General features: G+C 45.3%; 1 protein-coding gene across 4 annotated transcripts in view; it reads left to right on the top strand.

Moving 5' to 3' along the window:
- Window positions 1-12,073: 12,073 nt before the first annotated feature.
- LOC118399834 (voltage-dependent calcium channel subunit alpha-2/delta-2-like) overlaps window positions 12,074-22,652 on the top strand; it is a 246,689-nt gene continuing 236,110 nt past the window's right edge. For 2 of the 4 annotated variants that reach the window (XM_052473270.1, XM_052473267.1), the window contains exons 1-2: window positions 12,074-12,491; window positions 17,107-17,188. In XM_052473270.1, the coding sequence (XP_052329230.1) occupies window positions 12,376-12,491; window positions 17,107-17,188 (198 nt within the window). In that variant the 5' untranslated portion in view covers window positions 12,074-12,375. The remainder of the gene's footprint in view (window positions 12,492-17,106; window positions 17,189-22,652) is intronic. The other 2 variants (XM_052473269.1, XM_052473268.1) reach the window with 1 other exon arrangement.

Raw genomic sequence — 22,652 nt, 5'->3', positions numbered from 1 at the left:
ACCATGGTCTTATACTGGATGTGTGCTTCGACTGGAAGCCAGTGGAGTGTGAGGAGGAGCGGGGTGATATGGAAGAATTTGAGAAGGTTTACAAATGCCTGGAACACTTCCTGTGTGAGGTAGGGCCATACTCTACGGATGTTGTAGAGCATGAACCACTGCTTTGATGTTTGCAGAGAACGACAGGGTGTTGTCCAGGGTCATGCCAAGGTTATTTGCACTCTGGGAGAGGGACAGTGTGGAGTTGTCAACCGTGATGGAGAGGTCTTTGAGTGGGAGAGTCTTCCCTGGGAGGAAGAGCAGCACCATCTTGTCGAGGTTGAGCTTGAGGTGGTGTGCTGACATCAAAGCTGAGATATTTGCCAGGCATGCAGAGATGCGTGTCGCCACCTTGGTGTCAGAAGCAGGGAAGTTGAAAAGTAGTTCAGCGTCATCCGCATAGCAATGATAGGAGAGACCATGTGAGGACCCTGTCTTGTTCAATGAACCATAAACAATTAATAAACATGCACCTTTGGAACGGTCGTTAAGACACTAACAGCTTACAGATGGTAGGCAATTAAGGTCATAACTATGAAAACTTTAAAAAAAAAAACTAAAGTGGCCTTTCTAGTGACTCTGAAAAACACTAAAAGAAAGATGCCCAGGGTCCCTGCTCATCTGCGTGAACGTGCCTTAGGCATGCTGCAAGGAAGCACGAGGATTGCAGATGTGGCCAGGGCAATAAATTGCAATGTCCGTACTGTGAGATAACTTAGATAGCGCTACAGGGAGACAGGATGGACAGCTGATCGTCCTCACAGTGGCAGACCATGTGTAACAACACCTGCACAGGTTCAGTACATCCAAACATCACAGCTGCGGGACAGGTACAGGATGGCAATAACAACTGCCCGAGTTATACCAGGAACAAATAATCCCTCCATCCATGCTCAGACTGTCCCAATAGACTGAGAGAGGCTGGACTGAGGGCTTGTAGGCCTGTTGTAAAGCAGGTCCTCACCAGACATCACCGGCAACAACGTCGCCTATGGGCACAAACCCACCGTCGCTGGACCAGACAGGACTGGCAAAAGGTGCTCTTCGCTGACGAGTCGCGGTTTTGTCTCACCAGGGGTGATGGTCGGATTTGCGTTTATCGTCGAAGGAATGAGCGTTACACCGAGGCCTGTACTCTGGAGCGGGATCGATTTGGTGGTGTTGGGTCCGTCATGGACTACGGCGGTGTGTCACAGCATCATTGGACTGAGCTTGTTGTCATTGCAGGCAATCTCAATGCTGTGCGTTACAGGGAAGACATCCTCCTCCGTCATGCGGTACCCTTCCTGCGGGCTCATCCTGACATAACCCTCCAGCATGACAATGCCCCCAGCCATGCTGCTCATTCTGTGCGTGATTTTCTGCAAGATAGGAATATCAGTGTTCTGCCATGGCCAGCGATGAGTCCGGATCTCAATCCCATTGTGCACGTCTGGGACCTGTTGGATTGGAGGGTGAGGGCTTGGGCCATTCCCCCCAGAAATTTCTGGGAACTTGCAGGTGCCTTGGTGAAAGACTGGGGTAACATCTCACAGCAAGAACTGGCAAATCTGGTGCAGTTCATGAGGAGGATATGCACTGCAGTACTTAACGCAGCTGGTGGCCACACCAGAGACTGACTGCTACTTTTGTTTAGGGACACATTATTCTATTTCTGTTAGTCACATGTCTGTGGAACTTTTTCAGTTTATGTCTCAGTTGTTGAATCTTGCTATGTTCATATAAATATGTACACATGTTAAGTTTGCTGAAAATTAACGTAGTTGACAGTGAGATGACATTTCTTTTTTTGCTGAGTTTAGTTGCCAAAGCTACAAAAGAACAAAAAGGTTAATCTGAAATGAACTAGATACGATATTCAAGTGAGAGAGTGGCACTTCCTCTCTTTTTGTCCTCGAATAACTCGTCAGAACTGTCTTTGTTTCAGCGACGAGACCGCTGTTGACACGAGACACGACTGCCGCTTACAGCTGCCGCTGAGAAAACAGGGGAGACTGAAGTACTAACACTAATTGCCTTGCCAAGGTGAAGAATACACCTCCCGGTACTAATTACCGATTGCCTAGAAGAGGAGAAACCACTCCCTCTCCAATACAGCACTGATTACGAAAACAACAGTCACAAATTGCCCTGCCCCTTAAACCTGGCTGATGTGTCAAAATGATCTGCAAGTTCACTCACCAATTAGGCTACTGGGAAGACAGGCGGCGCTTAAAGTAGATGGCCCTAGCTAGCAAAAAAAACAACAGTCTAACAGATGAAAACATAAATAATATTTCTCACTCCTGGAGCTGTCAGGAGTCCTCTAGCTATAGAATGGAGCTGATATGTACACCACATCATTGCTCTCTCGCTGTTCTGTGGGTGCATCAGGTGCATCTTGCTAGCTGTCACTCACATGGCGAAGGGCTGAAACTCATTGGTTGAACTCAAATGCTAGGGGGCTGGCCCAACGTGGAAGTGGCGCTGCTCAGCTTCCAAGAAAAAAAGACAGTTGCATTCAAACAGGGATTTTGAGACTAATTAAGGTAAGACAGTAATTCTGCTCATTATGCATGTATGCACTACATTAACACATCCAACACAAAGCGGGAGGTTTAAGAAAATACTTAGTAGTCGCCAAAGTTCCGGAGAATGTCTTTAAGAGGGCCTAACTATCCTATGAGAAGGAGCAGGTTGGGGTACAGAGGCCCGGCCCGTGTCTGCCTCCTAGCCTCTAGAGCAGGGGTATTCAACTCTTAGCCTAGGAGGTTCGGAGCCTGCTGGTTTTATGTTCCACCTGATAATGAATTGCACCCACCTGGTGTCCCAAGTCTAAATCAGTCCCTGATTATAGGGGAGAAATGAAAAAAACTCAGTGGAACTGGCTTTGTGGTCCAGAGCTGAGTTTGAGGGTTCTAGAGGATCAATGGGACTTGAGGCCATTGATCTGTGTGTTTTCACCCAGCTTATCCTTTAGCCCGGATCGATCATCACTAATAGAGAGTGGATTCGCTATAAGCATGTCAGCGGTCTGTACAATGAGATCCAGGCCCTGGGGTGACTAACCCTAGAATCTGGTACACCCATGTGACTTGACAAAGGGATAAAAGAGACAGAAAAGGCAAATACCTCCCCACTGGTCAACACAAGACCATTGTGTTGTTGGCCCTTCAGTTTGCTCCACACTGAACCAATAGCTCAGGAGAAAGTGGGTTCTTATACCACTAATGGTCAGGCCATGGCATAGTTGAGTTGCAAAAATGAATAGGAAATACAGTCAAGACGTTGACAAGGTTATCAATAATGATTTTTTATTGAAATAATCATTGTGTCCTTCAAACTTTGCTTGCGTCAAAGAATCCTACATTTGCAGAAATTACAGCCTTGCAGACCTTTGGCATTCTAGTTGTCCATTTGTTGAGGTAATCTGAAGAGATTTTACCCCATGCTTCCTGAAGCACCTCCCACACGTTGGATTGGCTTGATGGGCACTTCTTATGTACCATACGAACAAGCTGCTCTCACAACAGCTCAATAGGTTAGAGATCCGGTGACTGTGCTGGTCACTCCATTATAGACAGAAACCCAGCTGACTGCTTCTTCCCTATATAGTTATTGCATAGTTTGGAGCTGTGCTTTGGGTCATTGTCCTGTTGTAGGAGGAAATTGGCTCCAATTAAGCGCCGTCCAAAATGGAGTGATAGCCTTCCTTCTTCAAGATCCCTTTTACCCTGTACAAATCTTCCACTTTACCACCATCTAAGCACCCCCAGGCCATCACATTGCCTCCACCATGCTTCACAGATGGCGTCGAGCACTACTCCAGCATCTTTTCATTTTTTCTATATCTCACAAATGTCCTTCTTTGTGATCCGTACACCTCAAACTTATATTTGTCTGTCCATAGCACCTTTTTCCAATCTTTCTTTGTCCAGTGTCTGTGTTCTTTTGCCCATCTTAATCTTTTCTTTTTATTGGCAAGTCTGAGATATGGCTTTTTCTTTGCAACTCTGCCTAGAAGGCCAGCATCCCAGAGTCGCCTCTTCACTGTTGACGTTGAGACTAGTGTTTTGTGGGTGCTATTTAATGAAGCTGCCAGTTGAGGACTTATGAGGCGTCTGTTTCTCAAAGTAGACACTGTAATGTACTTGTCCTCTTGCTCAGTTGTGCACCGGGGCCTCCCACTCCTCATTCTATTCTGGATAGAGACAGTTTGTGCTGTTCTGTGAAGGGAGTAGTACACAGCATTGTACGAGATCTTCAGTTTCTTGACAATTTCTCGCATGGACTGGCTTTCATTTCTCAGAACAAGAATAGACTGACGAGTTTCATAAGAACGTTCTTTGTTTCTGGCCATTTTGAGCCTGTAATCAAACCCACAAATGCTGATGCTCCAGATACTCAACTAGTCTAAAGAAGGTCAGTTGTATTGCTTCTTTAATCAGGACAACAGTTTTCAGCTGTGCTAACATAATTGCAAAATGGTTTTCTAATGATCAATTAGTCTTTTAAAATGATAAACTTGGATTAGCTAACACAACGTGCCATTGGAACACAGGATAGATACTCCATTAAAGATCAGCTGTTTCCAGCTACAATAGTCATTTACAACATTAACAATGTCTACACTGTATTTCTGATCATTTTGATGTTATTGTAATGGTCAAAATATGTGATTTTCTTTAAAAAACAAAGACATTTCTAAGTGACCCCAAACTTTTGAACGGTAGTGTATATATTTGAAATGCTCTGTACATTAGCCTATATGATATCTCCACTGGTGTGGGAGGAAATACTTCGAAGTACTATTTAAGTCATTGTCTAGGTTATCTGTACTTTACTTTTCTATTCATATTTTTGACAACTTTTACTCCACTACATTCCTGATGAAAACATCTACTTTTTACTCCCATACACTTTCCCTGACACCCCAAAGGACTCGTCACATTTTGAATGCTCAGGCAGGGCAGCAATATCGTCCAATTCACTCAACTATCAATATAATGTGTTGTCATCCCTACTGCCTCTGATCTGGTGGACTCACTGAACACAAATACTTTCTTTTGTAAATGATGTCTGAGTGTTGGAGTGTGCCCTTGGCTGTCTGTAAAAAAATGTAAAAAATGGTGTAGTCTGGTTTGCTTAATATAAGAAATTTGCGGTATAGCATTTACTTTTAACTCTACCACTGTATTTAAGTACATTAAAAACCAGATTCTTTTAGACTTTGACTCAAGTACTGCTTTAATGGGTGACTTTCACTTTTACTTGAGTCATTTTCTATTAAAGTATCTGATCTTTTACTCAAGTGTGACAATTGAGTATTTTTCCCACCACTGGGTGACATCTGTGACATCATTCTCCCTCCAGTCCATAGGCTCCCCTGTAAGGACGTCGTCATGGTGAAGCTGTATATTTTAAACCCTCTCCACATGTCAGCTCTCTGTGTGATGGATACGTTGCAACGACTCACAATTAGTGGTTATGAATGGCAGTTGCGTTCATCTTGCTCTCCTTAGGCCCCGTGGGCCAGGTGCTTTATAGGATCACGTTGGGTACATTTGAAAGGAAGGAGAAATCAGGACTGCTGTGAGTCAGCAGAAATATTCTATGTACAGGTTTGTGACTCATTCATCGCTTATTCAATGGCTGTTTATATTGGTATAATTCATATTATGATGGGAAATGTGCTGATTTGAATACATCATCAGAGTATCAATTAAGACTGGTGTCCCATTGGGAATAATGAATCAGTCCCCAGCATGTCTCCCTGTTACTGTCTGACTGGATCAGACTAGTGGGAGTCAAAGCTCTAGACAAGGGGGAGTGAGTGAGCTACCTGGTCAGTCTAACATCAAATATAGTCCATTAAAGGCTTGCTAAACAAACCCATATTTAGCTGATACATTGTTGCATGGTAGATGACAGCAATAGGTCCTCACTCCTACATTCAGGGACGATTTCTATCTCTGACTGTGTTGTGTCTTCATGGCTACCGGTCATTGATTGACAGAGCTGCTGCACAGCACAGGAACCCTGTGGAGAGCTGGCTGTTTGCTTCTGTAAGGAGAGTGCACTTGCATGTCCACCAATGATCAACTGAACAAAGATCAACAGAGGAAGGAGGAAACACCCGGTCACACCACATCCAGAGATGAGCAGAGAGATTAAGATCACCTGGGAACTGCCACAGGGACAGGATGTCTTCAACCTTTACATTGATTGGGAGATGGACAGGCAGACGGACAGACAGACAGACAGACAGACAGACAGACAGACAGACAGACAGACAGACAGACAGACAGACAGACAGACAGACAGATAGACACAACAGACAGACACAGACAGAGACAGACAGACAGAACAGAGACAGACAGACAGACAGACAGACAGACAGACAGACAGACAGACAGACAGACAGACAGACAGACACAACAGAGACAGATAGACACAACAGACAGACACAACAAAGACACAACAGAGACAGACAGACAGAACAGAACAGAGACAGACAGACAGACAGACAGACAGACAGACAGACAGACAGACAGACAGACAGACAGAACAGAGACAGATAGACAGACACAACAGAGACACAACAGAGACAGACAGACCACAGACAGACAGACAGACAGACAGACAGAACAGAGACAGACAGGACAGAGACACAGAGAACAGAGACACAGACAGACAGACAGACAGACAGACAGACAGACAGACACAACAGAGACACAACAGAACAGAGACACAGACAGACAGACAGACAGACAGACAGACAGACAGACAGACAGACAGACAGACAGACAGACAGACAGACAGAACAGGACAGAACACAGACAGACAGACAGACAGACAGACAGACAGACAGACAGACAGACAGACAGACAGACAGACAGACAGGGTCTGGGTGGGCATCTGTCCGCGGTGGCGGCTCTGGCGCGGGATGTGGACCCCACTCCATCAAAGTCTTGGCCCACTTAAGTGGCACCTTTGGAGCAGCGACCCTCGCCGCCGACCTCGGACTGGGGACCCTTGCAGCGGGCCCTGAATAGACGGGAGACTCCGGCATCGCCAGACAGGCGGGAGTCTCTGGCATCACCGGCGTGAAGGGCGACTCCGGCAGCACTGGAGTGAAGGGCGACTCCGGCAGCGCCGGCGTGAAGGTCGACTCTGGCAGCGCCGGAGTGAAGGGCGGCTCCGGCAGCTCCTGACTGATGGGCGGCTCCGGCAGCTCCTGACTGACGGGCGGCGCTGGCAGCTCCTGAGTGACGGGCGGCTCTGGACAGGAGGGAGGCTCTGAAAGCGCTGGACAGGAGGGAGTCTCCTGTCGGAGAGACCTGTCCAGCGTGGGGCTGTGTGGGGTTGCCACAGGAGGCCTGGTGCATGGAGGAGGCACCGGATGGACCAGAATGTGGAGGCGCACTGGCGGTCTCGAGCACTGAGCCTGCACAACCTGTCCCGGCTGGATACTCCCCGTAGCTGAGCTGGCGGACCGGGGACACCGTGCGTAGGGCTGGTGCCATATAACCCGGGCCGAGGAGACGCACTGGAGACCAGATGCGCTGAGCCGGCTTCATTCCTCCTGGCTCGATGCCCACTCTAGCCCAGCCGATACGAGGAGCTGCGATGTAGCACACTGGGCTATGCGTGCGCACTGGGGACACCGTGCGCCTCAGTGCATAACACGGTGCCTGCCCGGTCAACCTCTCTCCATGGTAAGCACGGAGAGTTGGCTCAGGTCTCCTACCTGACTTAGCCACTTAGCCGTGCTAACTCCTCATATCGCCGGCGATATTCCGGCGATATTCCCCAGCCTGTGCCCAGGGTCCCTTACTGTCCAAAATCTCCTCTGTCCAGAACCCTCTGCTCCTAGTTACCACGCTGCTTTGGTCCGGTTGTGGTGGGTAATTCTGTAACGATTTTCTTCTTCCTCTGACGAGGAGTATGAAATATCGGACCAATGCGCAGCGTGGTAAGTGTCCATAATATATTTATTAAACTGAACACAGAATACAAAAAAACAAGAGAAATAAATGAAAACCGAAACAGTTCTGTATGGAAAACGCAGACACAGAAAACAACTACCCACAACAGAGACAACGATTGACAGCTGCCTCTGATTGGGAACCATACCAGGCCAAACACATAGAAATACAAAATAGAACAAAACATACAATACCCACCCACATCACACCCTGACCAAACTAAAAATAGAAACATACAAAGCAATCTACGGTCAGGGCGTGACAAGAAGTTTACATAAGCTCAATTAGTATTTTAAGCATTGCCTTTAAATTGTTTAACTTGTGTCAAATGTTTCAGGTAGCCTTCCACAAGCTTCCCACAATAAGTTGGGTGATTTTGTCCCATTCCACCTGACAGAGCTGGTGTAACTGAGTCAGGCTTGTAGACCTCCTTGCTCGCACACGCTTTTTCAGTTCTGCCCATTAATTATCTATAGGATTGAGGTCAAGGCTTTGTGATGGCCACTCCAATACCTTGACTTTGTTGTCTTTAAGCCATTTTGCCGCAACTTTGGAAGTATGCTTGGGATCATTGTCCATTTGGAAGACCCATTTGCGACCAAGATTTAACTTCCTGACTGATGTCTTGAGATGTTGCTTTAATATTTCCACATACTTTTCCTTCCTCGTGATGCCATCTATTTTGTGAAGTGCACCTGTCCCTCCTGCAGCAAAGCACCCCCACAACATTATGCTGCCACCCCCGTGCTTCACGGCTGGGATGGTGTTCTTCGGCTTGCAAGCCTCCCACTTTTTCCTCCAAACATATTGATGGTCATTATGGTCAAACAGTTCTGTTTTTGTTTCATCAGACCAGAGGATATTTCTCCAAAATGTATGACCTTTGTCCCCATGTGCAGTTGCAAACCGTAGTCTGGCTTTTTTATGGTGGTTTTGGAGCAATGGCTTCTTCCTTTCTGAGCGGCCTTTCAGGTTGTGTCGATATAGGGCTCATTTTAATGTGGATACAAATACTTTTGTACCTGTTTCCTCCAGCATCTTCACAAGGTCCTTTGCTGTCGTTCTGGGATTGATTTGCACTTTTCGCACCAAAGTACGTTCATCTCTAGGAGACAGAATGCGTCTCCTTCCTGAGCGGTATGACGACTGTGTGGTGCCATGGTGTTTATACTTGAACCAGACTTCTGGAGGCCTACAATTTTTTTTCTGAGGTCTTGGCTGATTTCTTTTGATTTTCCCATGATGTCAAGCAAAGAGGCACTGAGTTTGAAGGTAGGCCTTGAAATACATCCACAGGTACACCTCCAATTGACTCAAATGATGTCAATTAGCCTAACAGAAGCTTCGAAAGCCATGACATCATTTTCTGTAATTTTCGAAGCTGTTTAAAGGCACAGTCAATTTAGTGTATGTAAACTTCTGACCCACTGGCATTGTGATACAGTGAATAATAAGTAAAATAATCTGTCTGTTAAAAATTGTTGGAGAAAATGTGTCATGCACAAAGTAGATGTCCTAACCGACTTCCCAAAACTATAGTGTGTTAACAAGTCATTTGTGGAGTGGTTGAAAAACAAGTTTTAACAGCACAAAAACATCCTATGGCATACTTCATTAGCATCGAATAGCCCCTGCGATATGCAACTTTTCAGGGAAGTTTGGAACCGATATACACAGGCAGTTAGGAAAGCAAAGGCTAGCTTTTTCAACAGAAACGTGCATCCTGTAGCGCAAACTCCAAAAAGTTCTGGGCCACTGTAAAGTCCATGGAGAATAAGAGCACCTCCTCCCAGCTGCCCAGCTGCCCACTGCAATGAGGGTAGGAAACACTGTCACCACTGATAAATCCACGATAATTGAGAATTTCAAGAAGCATTTTTCTATGGCTTGCCACGCTTTCCACCTGGCTACCCCTACCCCGGTCAACAGCCCTACCCCGGTCAACAGCCCCGACCATTTCCAATCCCACCGTACCTTCTCCGCTATGCAATCTGGTTTCCGAGCTGGCCAAGGGTGCACCTCAGCCACGCTCAAGGTCCTAAACGATATCATAACCGATAAGAGACAATACTGTGCAGCTGTATTCATCAACCTGGCAATGGCTTTCGACTCTGTCAAACACCATATTCTTATCGGAAGACTCAACGGCCTTGGTTTCTCAAATGACTGCCTCACCTGGTTCACCAACTACTTCTCAGACAGAGTTCAGTGTGTCAAATCAGAGGACCTGTTTTCCCGACCTCCGGCAGTCTCTATGGGGGAGCCACAGGGTTCAGTTCTCGGGCCGACTCTTTTCTGTATACATCAATGATGTTGCTCTTGCTGCTGGTGATTCTCTGATCCATCTCTATGCAGATGACACCATTATGTATACCTCTGGCCCTTCTTTGGACACTGTGTTAACTAACCTCCAGACGTGCTTCAATGTCAAACAACTCTCGTTCCGTGTCCTCCAACTGCTCTTAAATGCATGCTCTTCAACCGATCGCTGCCCGCATCTGCCCGCCCATCCAGCATCACTACTCAGGACGGTTCTGACTTAGAATATGTGGACAACTACAAATACCTAGGTGTCTGGTTGGATTGTAAACTCTCCTTCCAGACTCACATTAAGCATCTCCAATCCAAAATTAAATCTAGAATCAGCTTCCTATTTCGCAACAAACATCCTTCACTCATGCAGCAAAACATACCCTCGTAAATCTGACTATCCTACCAATCCTTGACTTCGACGATGTCATTTACAAAATAGCCTCCAACACTATACTCAGCAAATTTGATGCAGTCTAACACAGTGCCATCCGTTTTGTCACCAAAGCCCCATATACTACCCACCACTGCGACCTGTATGTTCTCGTTGGCTGGCCCTCACTTCATATTCGTCGCCAAACCCACTGGCTACAGGTCATCTATATGTCTTTGCTAGGTAACGCCCCGCCTTATCTCAGCTCACTGGTCACCATAGCAGCACCCAGACGTAGCACGTGCTCCAGCAGGTATATTCCTCTTTGGCTGCCTTTTCTTCCAGTTCTCTGCTGCCAATGACTGGAACGAATTGCAAAAATCACTGAAGCTGGAAACTCATATCTCCCTCTCTAACTTTAAGCACCAGTTGTCAGAGTAGCTCACAGATCACTGCACCTGTACATAGCCCATCTGTAAATAGCCCATCCAACTACCTCTTCCCCATACTGTTATTTATTTTTTCTCCTTTGCACCCCAGTATCCCAACTTGCACATTCATCTTCTGCACATCTATCACTCCAGTGTTTAATTGCTAAATTGTAATTATTTTGCCACTATGGTCTATTTATTGCCTTACCTCCCTTATCCTACCTCATTTGCACAGACTGTATTTAGACTTTTCTATTGTGTTATTGACTGTATGTTTGTCTGTTCCATGTGTAACTCTGTGTTGTTGTTTGTGTCGCACTGCTTTGCTTTATCTTGGCCACGTGGCAGTTGTAATTGAGAACGTGTTCTCAACTGGCCTACCTGGTTAAATAAAAGTTCAATAAAAAATATAAAAAATAAACTCCAACCTAAGTGTATGTACATTTCTGACTTCAACTGTAGATAGAACAGACAAACAGATTGACTGACAGACAGACAGACAGACAGACAGACAGAGCTGGCCTTGTAATAGGATGTGGAGCACCTGGATATGTCTGTTTCTATTGCCTTGTATTTTTACTGGGTCAGTAATCATGCAGCAGTATAATGTTGTGTAAAATATGTTAGGACACAAGGGAACACTGCAGTAACAGTGCTTTAGAGTTTGAGAACCAGGGAATAAATACTTGGGGTTGTTGGGGGTGCTTGTACAGTCTCCAATGACTCCTGTCCTTCACCACAACTATTACTAAAGAGTTTGACTCCAACAAAGACAAGAACATTTCTCAAGTTAATGTATTACCCGTCTAGAGCCATGCCTGTTATTACCAACATAAAGCCTTGGTTCCTTTGTGCTCATAATCCTGCATGGTGGACAGGACAGAGAGCCTGACGCGCGCCCCCGTCTGTCGTGTTGGAATATTGGCGCGAATGTGTCGTCTTGTGTTCACGCCGTCGGTTTGTTACATTGGAGAGCGAGTGAGCAGAGCAAATGTGCAAGGCAGGGAGAGGGAGGAGTGCGCAAATAGCCACAGCAGCAGCGGTGGCAGCAGCGTCAATGCATCTGTGAGTCTTCGAATCCGCTGTCTTGACCTGCCAATCCTCTGTACGTTTCCGATTGAGATTTCACAGCGCGAGTTCTCGCTATCAACCGACACACTTTCCGGAGCTCAGCGTTTATTCTTAGTTCGGTTCTAAGAGATTATTCTCACTGCCCCATTCTATTTATCCCAGTTTCTTGAATATTTTATGGAAAATGGCGATCTGCGCTCAGTCCTACGGTATTTTATGTATGTTCTCAATCCAAACTGTCCTCATCATTAGCGTCTCTTCGCCGGCAACGGGGAGCCTCCGCTTCCCCCAACACTACACGTAAGTAGCCTACATTTAGGGAGATGGAAACGGGGTTACTGCTGAGATCTCAGAACTGGGACAGTTTGCCCAAACCGTGCGGTTTACTAAAAGGTGCGATAGTCGCGTGATGCTAACCGGCTCTCTGATGTTGAAACAGAAACGCAGTTTCCGTCTCTGAATCATGCGTGAGCTACGTTACAGATATATCCGCGTGCACGAATGTTATTGTAGCAATGACAATTTAGCCATAGTCTAATCTACTGCTTCTGCCCTTCCAAATAGGGTCGATAATGGGATGTTGTTTGCATGGATAGGTGCATGGGTTACTACTGGCAAGGCACACAGGTGCTCGCCATAATAACATGGGAGTTCAATTATTGATCATGGCTTGATTAGATAACATTTCTGCTCAATACAAATCACTTAGTATTTTTATTTTCTTCTGTGTTCATAACGGATAGTCAAACATGCTACAATGTTGACAAAAGCATTCAGAAGGCGCATAGGTGATGGCGGAGCTACTTCGATCTAACCAAGTCACAATGCTAATCCTTTAAAAAAAACTCAATCAAAGTAGCCTAACTATCAATCTGATAGTACTGATTTTATTGCCATGCTACCGTAAAAAAAAAAAGATTTAGTCATTTTAAAGCAGCAAAATTCCATGCCCCTCCGTAACGGAGGTAGCCTATAACCGGAGGGAAAGTGCCCGCGAGGATGTCCAAATCTTGCACTCCGGTTGCGCCATGGCACTGCACGCACATTTCACCAGGTGGGTGTGAAGGACAACGAACTCTTCGAGTTTTACGCATATATAGGCCTATATCTCTCTCCTCGACCCTAATAGCTTGAAAACGTACGACCGGAATATTACAAAAATAAGTGTAGGTATATGTCCTATTAATTAGAATGGGTTTGACAGTTAGACGAGTCATTCAATTGTGTAAATAAAACATTTGTTAATTGACAGTATTGTATTGTAGGCAGCAATAGGCTATGTCGGAACCAGATTAGGCACAACGATATGCATAAGGAAATCTGGCCTCAGGCGTATTGGCCTATATCTTATTAATAAGCATTATAGGGCCCGTTATACCCAACGCTATTTGAAATGTTATTCTAACATTTATTGCATTAACCTATATATTGTTTTTCATTTTGTGGTTCAATCAATGTGTAGCCTAAAACACGCTTGGAACTTTTTTTGCATCTCTTGTGTCAGTAAGGGTTGTCCGTTTCTGGAGCCTTACTGTTGCCTCAGCGATACCCCCCCCCCCCTCCCCAAACAAGCAACAGGATTGTATATCTGAGCTAATGCTCCTATTCCGACCCCTCCCCTCTCTCTCTCTCTAATTTGAGATCTGTTTAATAAATCATTATTTGATATTAACATATTTAATGTGTGCTATCTAATCACTGAATTGGATATCAATATCTTATATAGGCCTAATCATGTGGGGTATTAGAATTAGATAAGGGTGAATTTGGGAACTTTCCTCCTCGGAAAGCATTTATTCTGCTCCTCTAATTCAGTACTCCACATATATTTCCTCCCCTTCCAATGCATCGTATGTAAAATAAGAAAACAATGCTTTGCGCTCTGGCTACACAATTACGCGCAGGAGGACGTCATTTTAATAGACTAATAAAAACATGTATAATTCACAAGCTCATGCTTTAGGCTACACCGCTCTTAGTTGGACATTAGTAGCCTATGACATATTCGGCTACTAACTGTGTATATGGGCAATTGTTATCTGGCGAGCCCTCCTTTTGGAGCTGCGAGCTGTATAGTGGACTGTTGCAGGATTTATGACGGCGATTCTCACAGAGACAACTGTGTGTCAAGATTTTCTCGACTAAGTGTTTTAGGCTATCCCGCCCAAATACATTGAAACATTTACTAATCATTATTGTCTTGTATGAATAGGCTAATAAGGCATGTGTAATAATATTTGTAATTTCTGAACTCTACGCATAGGCTACATTTAATTTCTAGACCGAGTCGAACACTATTTACATCTTACAAGGCGCTAGTTGTTTGGATAAGAAACCAAGTTATATTTTTCGAGACTATTAAGACTGTCAAGGTCAATCACAATTCGCTGCAGTTCTTACACAGACGTGCCAGGAAACGGGGGGGATGATGTAAACTGGAACTGAAGTAGTGCTAATGAAAAGAGTCCTTGAGGTGAATATAGTGAACAACACCAAAGAGAAATGTGCAATGTGACATTGGATTAAGTCAATCCAGAGAAAAGTGTGACACTCCGATGGATGGGTGTTGTCGCTGGTGTGTGTGTGTGTGTGTGTGTGTGTGTGTGTGTGTGTGTGTGTGTGCTGAACATCAGGTTATTGGCCAATTACAGTAGGCCTACTGTCCATTTGATGAAAAACAAATAATGTTGAAAAAAACTCTTTATCATTGGAGGTCGACTGGACTTTACACAATCATCTCGGGGTAAATTATGTTACACTTTATCTTGCAATATTGTGCATAAAATTATATGCAATTTCCACTCACACTTACTTTCATAAACGTATGGAAATAGTCTGAATATGGATGATTTTTCAATGTTTAACTTCACTAGAAATGACCTGGGTTTTGAGATCCATCGATTAAACGTTGTGATGGAGCTTGAACGAAGAGCCATAGGGTTGATAATACACTCGTTTCATTTCGGCCTGAGATAGTCTTGGATGGCAGACCCAATGAATGTCTCAAACTCGCTGAACCACATTTGATGGAATTGTACGCCTACCTTTGGACCTATTCATGCACATATTATGAAACCTACAAATAGTGATATTTTAAAATACACTTTTGGATTTAATACTAACAATACCGTAAGTTATTTTGAGTTGGCCACTACATTGATTTTGATTACTGCATTGTTGGGTTCAGAGCTGGCAAGAAAATCATTTCGCTGTACTTCTGCATGTGATATTAAAAAAGTTCAACTTTGAACTAAGACCCAAATGAAGGTCAACATTGGCTTAGCGTAAACATGAGATCAAGCAGCCTTAGCCTGAGATTCAGTAGGTCAGTCCAGCAATATTTACCGTGTAAAATGATAGTTCACCCCCAATGTTGTGTTTGTGTGTGTGTGTTTTAACACACTATGCATATAACTTGGTTGTGTGTGTGTGTGTGTGTGTGTGTGTGTGTGTGTGTGTGTGTGTGTGTGTGTGTGTGTGTGTGTGTGTGTGTGTGTGTGTGTGTGTGTACTTGCATTTGTGTATAGGTGACTGTACACGAGTGAAGTTGTGTAAGGAGTGTGTCTAGCTTGGGGACAAGAGGTATTGTCACTAGCTGTTAGCATCACTGCATTCCGCCCCAGTGTGGTCTCACTTTAAGCCTGCGTTCACTTCATTGCCAGGTGACCTTTTCATAGTCGGCGAGCTTTCTCCAGCAAACCTGCCTCGTGCCATCATTTTAGAGGCAAGCCTCTTTTCCTCTCTTATTCTCTATATCCCCCTCATAAACACAGTCAAGACACATTATTCTATGTGGCTAACATTTGAACAAATGCTTTCTCTACACTCACAGATGCCTACGTCTTATCTGATTCCTGTCAGGGCTCCTGGTCACAGATATGATGTACTGTTAACTACACTCAGTGGTTCCAGGTCTCTCTGTCACTTCTTGGCAGACTGGTATTGGTTCATAGATCTGTCTTTTCTTTCAAAATAATCTGACATTTAACGCTGACATTTATTTTTCTTGCGGTATTATTAAGAGACAAATGGTTGTGCTGGTGATGTGAGTGTCTGGTGTGTCTGGAAGGAACGGCTGCGTGGCTCAGAGTCGGCTGCTACCGTCTTGTCGAAACACAACCACAAAAACAAGGACAGAAGAAAGGGTACAGTTTCATGTTTGTAGATTTTTTTTTTGGTTTACTTTTCCTTAACATTTATTTGTACATGACTTAGTTATTATTGCTATTATTATTATTATTCATTACTATTCTTTTCCCACTTATGTTAGTATAATTATTTCTTATTTCTATCTGAGTGATGCCTGGGTGGGTAGGGACTCCACTCTTAAGTTGGTAACTCTTGCTGATCGAACAACAGCTTGTGAACATCTTGATCCATTAAGTCATTTGCAGCCTTGGTGGGAGATATAAACTGATGAGCTCCAGGCGTTTGATCTCTTAATTCCAGACTTGGCTCCATCCACTGAGAGCGCCTCCTGCTTATTGTGCACTTCTGTCAGAAGTGAAGCTTTTTATTACAGCCCTGCTGCTGATCGAGGCCCAGCCAAAAGAACACACGCTCACACTCCGTCCAACCAGAACCCCAGGGATGAGTGGCGGCTGGACGGGATGTTGATGAATAAAACTGACATTAGGAGATTGAAAAAAAGACAGTGTGTCTATAGAAGGAAGGAGGGGAGTGAGTGACGGATGGAACAGAAAGACAGATAGATACAGGCAGACAGACAACACATACACACCGACCACACACACAAACATACACACATCACAATGCAGTTATATACATCACTTGAGGGAAGGAAAATGACTTTAACAAGGGAAGGGAACTGACTTTCTTAAGCTTTCCCCAACTCATAATGTTTGTGATACGCTTGTATGTTAAAGTTACAGCTGTTTGTCTTTGTTCCCATCAGAATGATGCATTGGGCAGGCCGTATTGAGAAGGAGCTGGAGAAGACTCTGCAACTGGTCACTGGAGCCCAGCAGATGAAAGGGGTAAGTACTGGGAACTAAACATAATACCTGATCCCATGCACGACTGCAGTTAAACTGTCTGTCTTCTCTCTCTCTCCCTGTCTCTCTCTTCCCCTCTCTCTCTCTCTCTCTCTCTCTCTCTCTCTCTCTCTCTCTCTCTGAAGCTAGGCTTACTATCGTATTGTTTGTTTGCCAAATGGAAGCGTAACACCAGCAGTGTGTCTATGTACTCTAGAGACTCCACGCATCTGGGCTCCTGCTTCTGTTCCTCTGTCATTGTGTGCGTGACACGAGAGCAGCAGATGGTTTGGCCGTGTTAGATTGACAGAGTTTCGTCATGTTTCTACACAGAGGCAGTGTGCATGTTCACTGGGCTTCCAGGTCTGGAAACGGGCCTGGATCTAATGCTTCATTATTGCTGTGTGGCTGACTGTGATGATTCAGCCAGCCACAATAGCGTCTACGGCTGCGGTGATGGTAATCGTTGCCATGGTGAGGGGGGTGGCCGTGGTGTTAATATGGTAGTGTAATTGACAATAGCGAGTGTAGGCGACAGTTGGTGACAGTTGCTAGTTGTGGTTAAAGGATTTAGGACAGTGTTTGGGCGGGCGGAGCAGTGATGATGGTTGTTGCCATGGCTGCGGTTAGCATGGGGATGTGTTGGTTGCTCTGACAATAGAATTATTTGCGTTGTCTTCCAGAATAACACAGCATCACTATTTGGTCTGTCGCTATTTACTCACTGAAATACAGGCTTAGGCGTTCCTAGTTTGTGTCAATAGTTATTGAATAGGAATGTGTGTGGATTTGCATAAGCAAGTACAGCACGTCAATTAAAAGTGTATTCAATTGTGTTTGCACTGTCAGAAAGATTGACATTGAGCGAATGCTGTGGGAATAGTTAGTTAATCTAATAGTCTGTTCTGGTGTATACTAGTAAGTGGGTTGGGCTGAGTGTGTGTGAGTATGATGGTTGAAAGGTGCGTTTGTGAGTATGTTAGCATAGTGTGTTTGTGAGTATGTTAGCATAGTGCGTTTGTGAGTATGTTAGCATAGTGCGTTTGTGAGTATGTTGGCATAGTGTGTTTGTGAGTATGTTAGCATAGTGTGTTTGTGAGTATGTTAGCATAGTGTGTTTGTGAGTATGTTAGCATAGTGCGTTTGTGAGTATGTTAGCATAGTGCGTTTGTGAGTATGTTGGCATAGTGCGTTTGTGAGTATGTTAGCATAGTGTGTTTGTGAGTATGTTAGCATAGTGTGTTTGTGAGTATGTTAGCATAGTGCGTTTGTGAGTATGTTAGCATAGTGCGTTTGTGAGTATGTTAGCATAGTGCATTTGTGAGTATGTTAGCATAATGTGTTTGTGAGTATGTTAGCATAGTGTGTTTGTGTAGGCTAGGTTGTCCTGAGTGTGTGTGTGTGTGTTAGCCAAAAAGGCTCCACTCTGTCTATTGACGTGCATGCATGTACAAGGGCGTGCATTTTTGTCCAGAATCGTCGTTGCGTTCCACCGAGAGAGGAAGTCCGCCTTGTGTAGTGTAAATCCACTAGAGCTTGGGGAGCCAGAGTAGCTTACCAAGCAAGAGGGTCCGAGGTACTCTGACTGTAGCTAGCGACGCCATTTGAACGTGGTGTTATATGCCTTTTTTGTTTACAAATATAGCTAGCTAGCTATATGTCTGGCTAGTCTGGTGTTTTAAGCTGTACGGCACTACTTCATAGACAGAGAAGCAGAAGCAAGCATGTCTCTCTATGAGTTGTGAATTCGAGAGCTTGAAGAGCAAGAGGTTGAACTGCTCTTACTACTCAGGAGGAGAAGAAGAAAAGAAGGACTGAGAAAAGGGCAAGTTCGTCCACTGAACACGACAAGAGGGGACGACGGAGAAGATATGTCTCTTGTCCAACCTATGCGAAGCCTTGACGAGGAAATCCATTTTCACTACTTTCGGATGTCAGTTTGCCAGATTTGACGACTTGCTTCAGCCGCACATAAATCGCACGAGAGAACTCATAGCAAAGTATCGCTGCTAGTTATTAGCTAGGAATCTCAACAGTTTTGTGCCATCATCACAGAAGTGTGCCAGGCTATCTGGCATGTCCTGAAGGAGGATTTTGTGGCTTATTCCTCCATGGCAAAATGGGAAGAAATTGCCAGAGAGTTTGGGGATAGTTGGAATTGTCTGTGTTGTGCAGGAACTGTCAACGTAAAACATATTCGGATCTAGTTCCGGCAAACTCGGGGAGCAAGTACTACAACAAAAGGGCTTTTTCTCAATGGTCCTGATGGCAGTCTGCGATGCAAGGTACCTCTTCACCATGATCGACGTGGGCGCATTTGGTCGGGAGGGAGATGCAGGAATCCCAACTCATTGCAGGTCAGCTGCCAGTAACAAGGGCAGAGTGCTTTCCGCGGACCCAAACACCGAGCCCATATGTCTTCGAGGGAGACAAGGGATTTCCTCTGAGGGTAAACCTGACATGACCAGATCCAGGTAAGATACGCTAAATAGATGTGACTATACCTATGATGTGAAAATGATACCAATATAGATGTTGTAATTATACTGAACAAAAAATATAGATATGGGCCTGGATCCCGAGTGGGTGGGCCTGGCTCCCCAGTGGGTGGGCCTGGCTCCCCAGTGGGTGGGCCTGGATCCCCAGTGGGTGGGCCTGGCTCCCCAGTGGGTGGGCCTGGATCCCCAGTGGGTGGGCCTGGCTCCCCAATGGGTGGGCCTGGATCCCCAGTGGGTGGGCCTGGTTCCCCAGTGGGTGGGCCTGGTTCCCCAGTGGGTGGGCCTGGCTCCCCAGTGGGTGGGCCTGGATCCCCAGTGGGTGGGCCTGGCTCCCCAATGGGTGGGCCTGGATCCCCAGTGGGTGGGCCTGGTTCCCCAGTGGGTGGGCCTGGTTCCCCAGTGGGTGGGCCCACCCATGGCTGTGCCCCTGCCCAATTATGTGAGATCCATAGATTAGGGCCTAATGCATTTATTTAAATTGACTGATTTCCTTATTTGAACTGTAACTCAGTAAAATTGTTGAAATTGTAGAGTTTATATTTTTGTTCAGTATATATGCCTTACATAAAAGTCATTGGCATCCCAGTAAGAGGATGAGGGCCTATGTCCAAAGCATAGGCTACACAGTTGTTACAATACACATTTGAAAACCGTCATGTTCTTGTTCAATACTAATGGAAAATCCTTATTTTCTTTAAAGGTTCTTCTGACCTTGGTGACACCAAGAAGGTCGACAACTACCTCCACTTAAAAGTCAGAAGAATTTCAGAGGACTGCTTTGGGATCCGAGCTACAAGATGGAGGATCCTGGGACGAGCCCTTGAAGTTGTCCCGGAGAAAGCTGAGACCATTGTGAAGGCCTGTGTGGCCCTCCGCAAATACCTTTGCACTACCGACACTTCAGACACTGACTACACAGAGTCATCAACACGGTACATCCACCCCACATTTGTTGACCACTCCACACCCACTGTGGAACCGGCGTCTAGGAGAGTGGAGACAGGTGGTACAAGGGACACCAGCTTCCTGGACCCAAGGAACATGTCGGCAGACAGGGCAACCAGAGTTGCTCTAGACGTGCGCAACAACCTCAAGGACTACTTCCTCACACCAGCTGGACAAGTGTCTTTTCAGAATGCTGCTATCGCGCCCTCCAATACAAGTTAACATGTTGTGTGGTTTGGAAAACGGGCGCACATACACTACATGACAAAAAGTACGTGAACACCTGCTTGTCGAAACAGGGACAGGGGAGATGATGAACCAAGGGGAGATGATGAACCAAGGGGCGGTGAACCACCTGTAGATGGGCCGTCGGGGCTCAGCTCTGTCACTGGGCTGTCCAAAACACCACCCCCCTCCGACACCTACAAGCAGATGGCGAATACATTAGAATTCAAGCAAATCTGAAAACATCTCCATGGGCTCCTTTGACTTAGAACACTTACTGAAATTAACTGATTTCATAAACATCTCAATCTAATTCCGCCTTTTATGACGGAAAATGACATTGCAACACTGCGCTATACTCCGAACCCTCCGTCTCCGTAGTGTCTGGATTGGCCTTAACGCCTTGATCACACTCATTGAGCAAAATGGTGCAAAATGGTGCAAAATGGTGCAAAATGGTGCAAAATGGTGCAAAATGGTACGCAGCATCATCTGGATATGTTTGCATACATGTATTCACCACACAGAAAGCACTGCAACTGCCTCTGCTGCGCAATGCTGCAAGGCAAACGCAGCGTTTCATTGGAAACGAATGCACTTGTGGTGTACTGAAACGCAATGACGCCGTCGGTGTGAACGAGGCATAAGTAGTGTGTGCATTCGCGGTCGTGAGTTGGTGTGAAAGAACATTTATCACGGCCCCAAACAGGAGTCGTCACAGGGTGTGTTAAATGGCCCAGCGTGCCTAGAAAAGCCATTTTCTAAATGGATGCCTCTCTCTATACGTGTGTCTGATAGAAATCTTCCCAGGGCTATGCCGGCTGGTAACAAGATTGTCTCCCTTCGCGCTCCCTTCCTCTTCATGCGCAGTTTATTTTCAGAGTAAAAAAAAAAAAAAAAAAAAAAAGTCAGCAAATTATTATTTTGTTTGTCTTACGCTGAGCGAGTGAAGGGAGGAAGTTGAATTTAATGTGGTGTATTCTGTTCCTCTTGGTTGAGATTTTGATGCCCGAGAGATTGTGGTTATTTAGCGAGAGAGAACGGGTAGAGGGGATGTGCTTGCTGAGAGAGAGAAGGAGCAGGGGAGATATTGGCGGTTTTGAAAGAAAAGGTGGAGGTTTAGAAAGACTGATGAATGAGAGAGAGGGTCGTTGTTTTTACAACAGGAGTGTGTTTGTGTGCGGGGATGGATGGACCATTTGACAGCGAGAACAGATATTTGGAGAATGTGGGCACATTCACTGAGACGGAATTGGTAATGTATGATTTGGGAGTGAGAAGAGAGAGAGACAGAGAACATCCAATGGGGAAGGATGGATCTATCCTGTTTCTTTTCCTCATTATAATCCTCATTGCTGTGTTTGTGATCTGTTCTGAGAGAGGCTGCTGTGCTGTGGTGGACACTGGCATTCCTTTCATATCCTCAAAGCTTAGTCAGACCTGTTTGATAAGCATACAGTAGGATTACACCCACACACTGTCATCATGGGCTGGAGTCCAGTAACTCTAGAGTTTATTGGAAATGCACACACACACACACACACACACACACACACACACACACACACACACACACACACACACACACACACACACACACACACACACACACACACACACACACACACACACACACACACACACACACACACACACACACACACACACACACACAGAGCAGAGGTATGGCCATTTGTTCACCCCCTCTTCTAGAGAGCCTCTTAAATGCTAAAGCATTGTAACATATGTTGGGCTCTTAATTCATTTCAATGAGGAGGGCCTAATCAGCGTGAATAATT

Source organism: Oncorhynchus keta, chromosome 21, assembly GCF_023373465.1.
Source record: "Oncorhynchus keta strain PuntledgeMale-10-30-2019 chromosome 21, Oket_V2, whole genome shotgun sequence".
Lineage (NCBI taxonomy): Eukaryota > Metazoa > Chordata > Actinopteri > Salmoniformes > Salmonidae > Oncorhynchus > Oncorhynchus keta.
The sequence above is the reverse complement of the archived record's forward strand: the minus strand, read 5'-3'. Positions and strand labels throughout refer to the sequence as shown.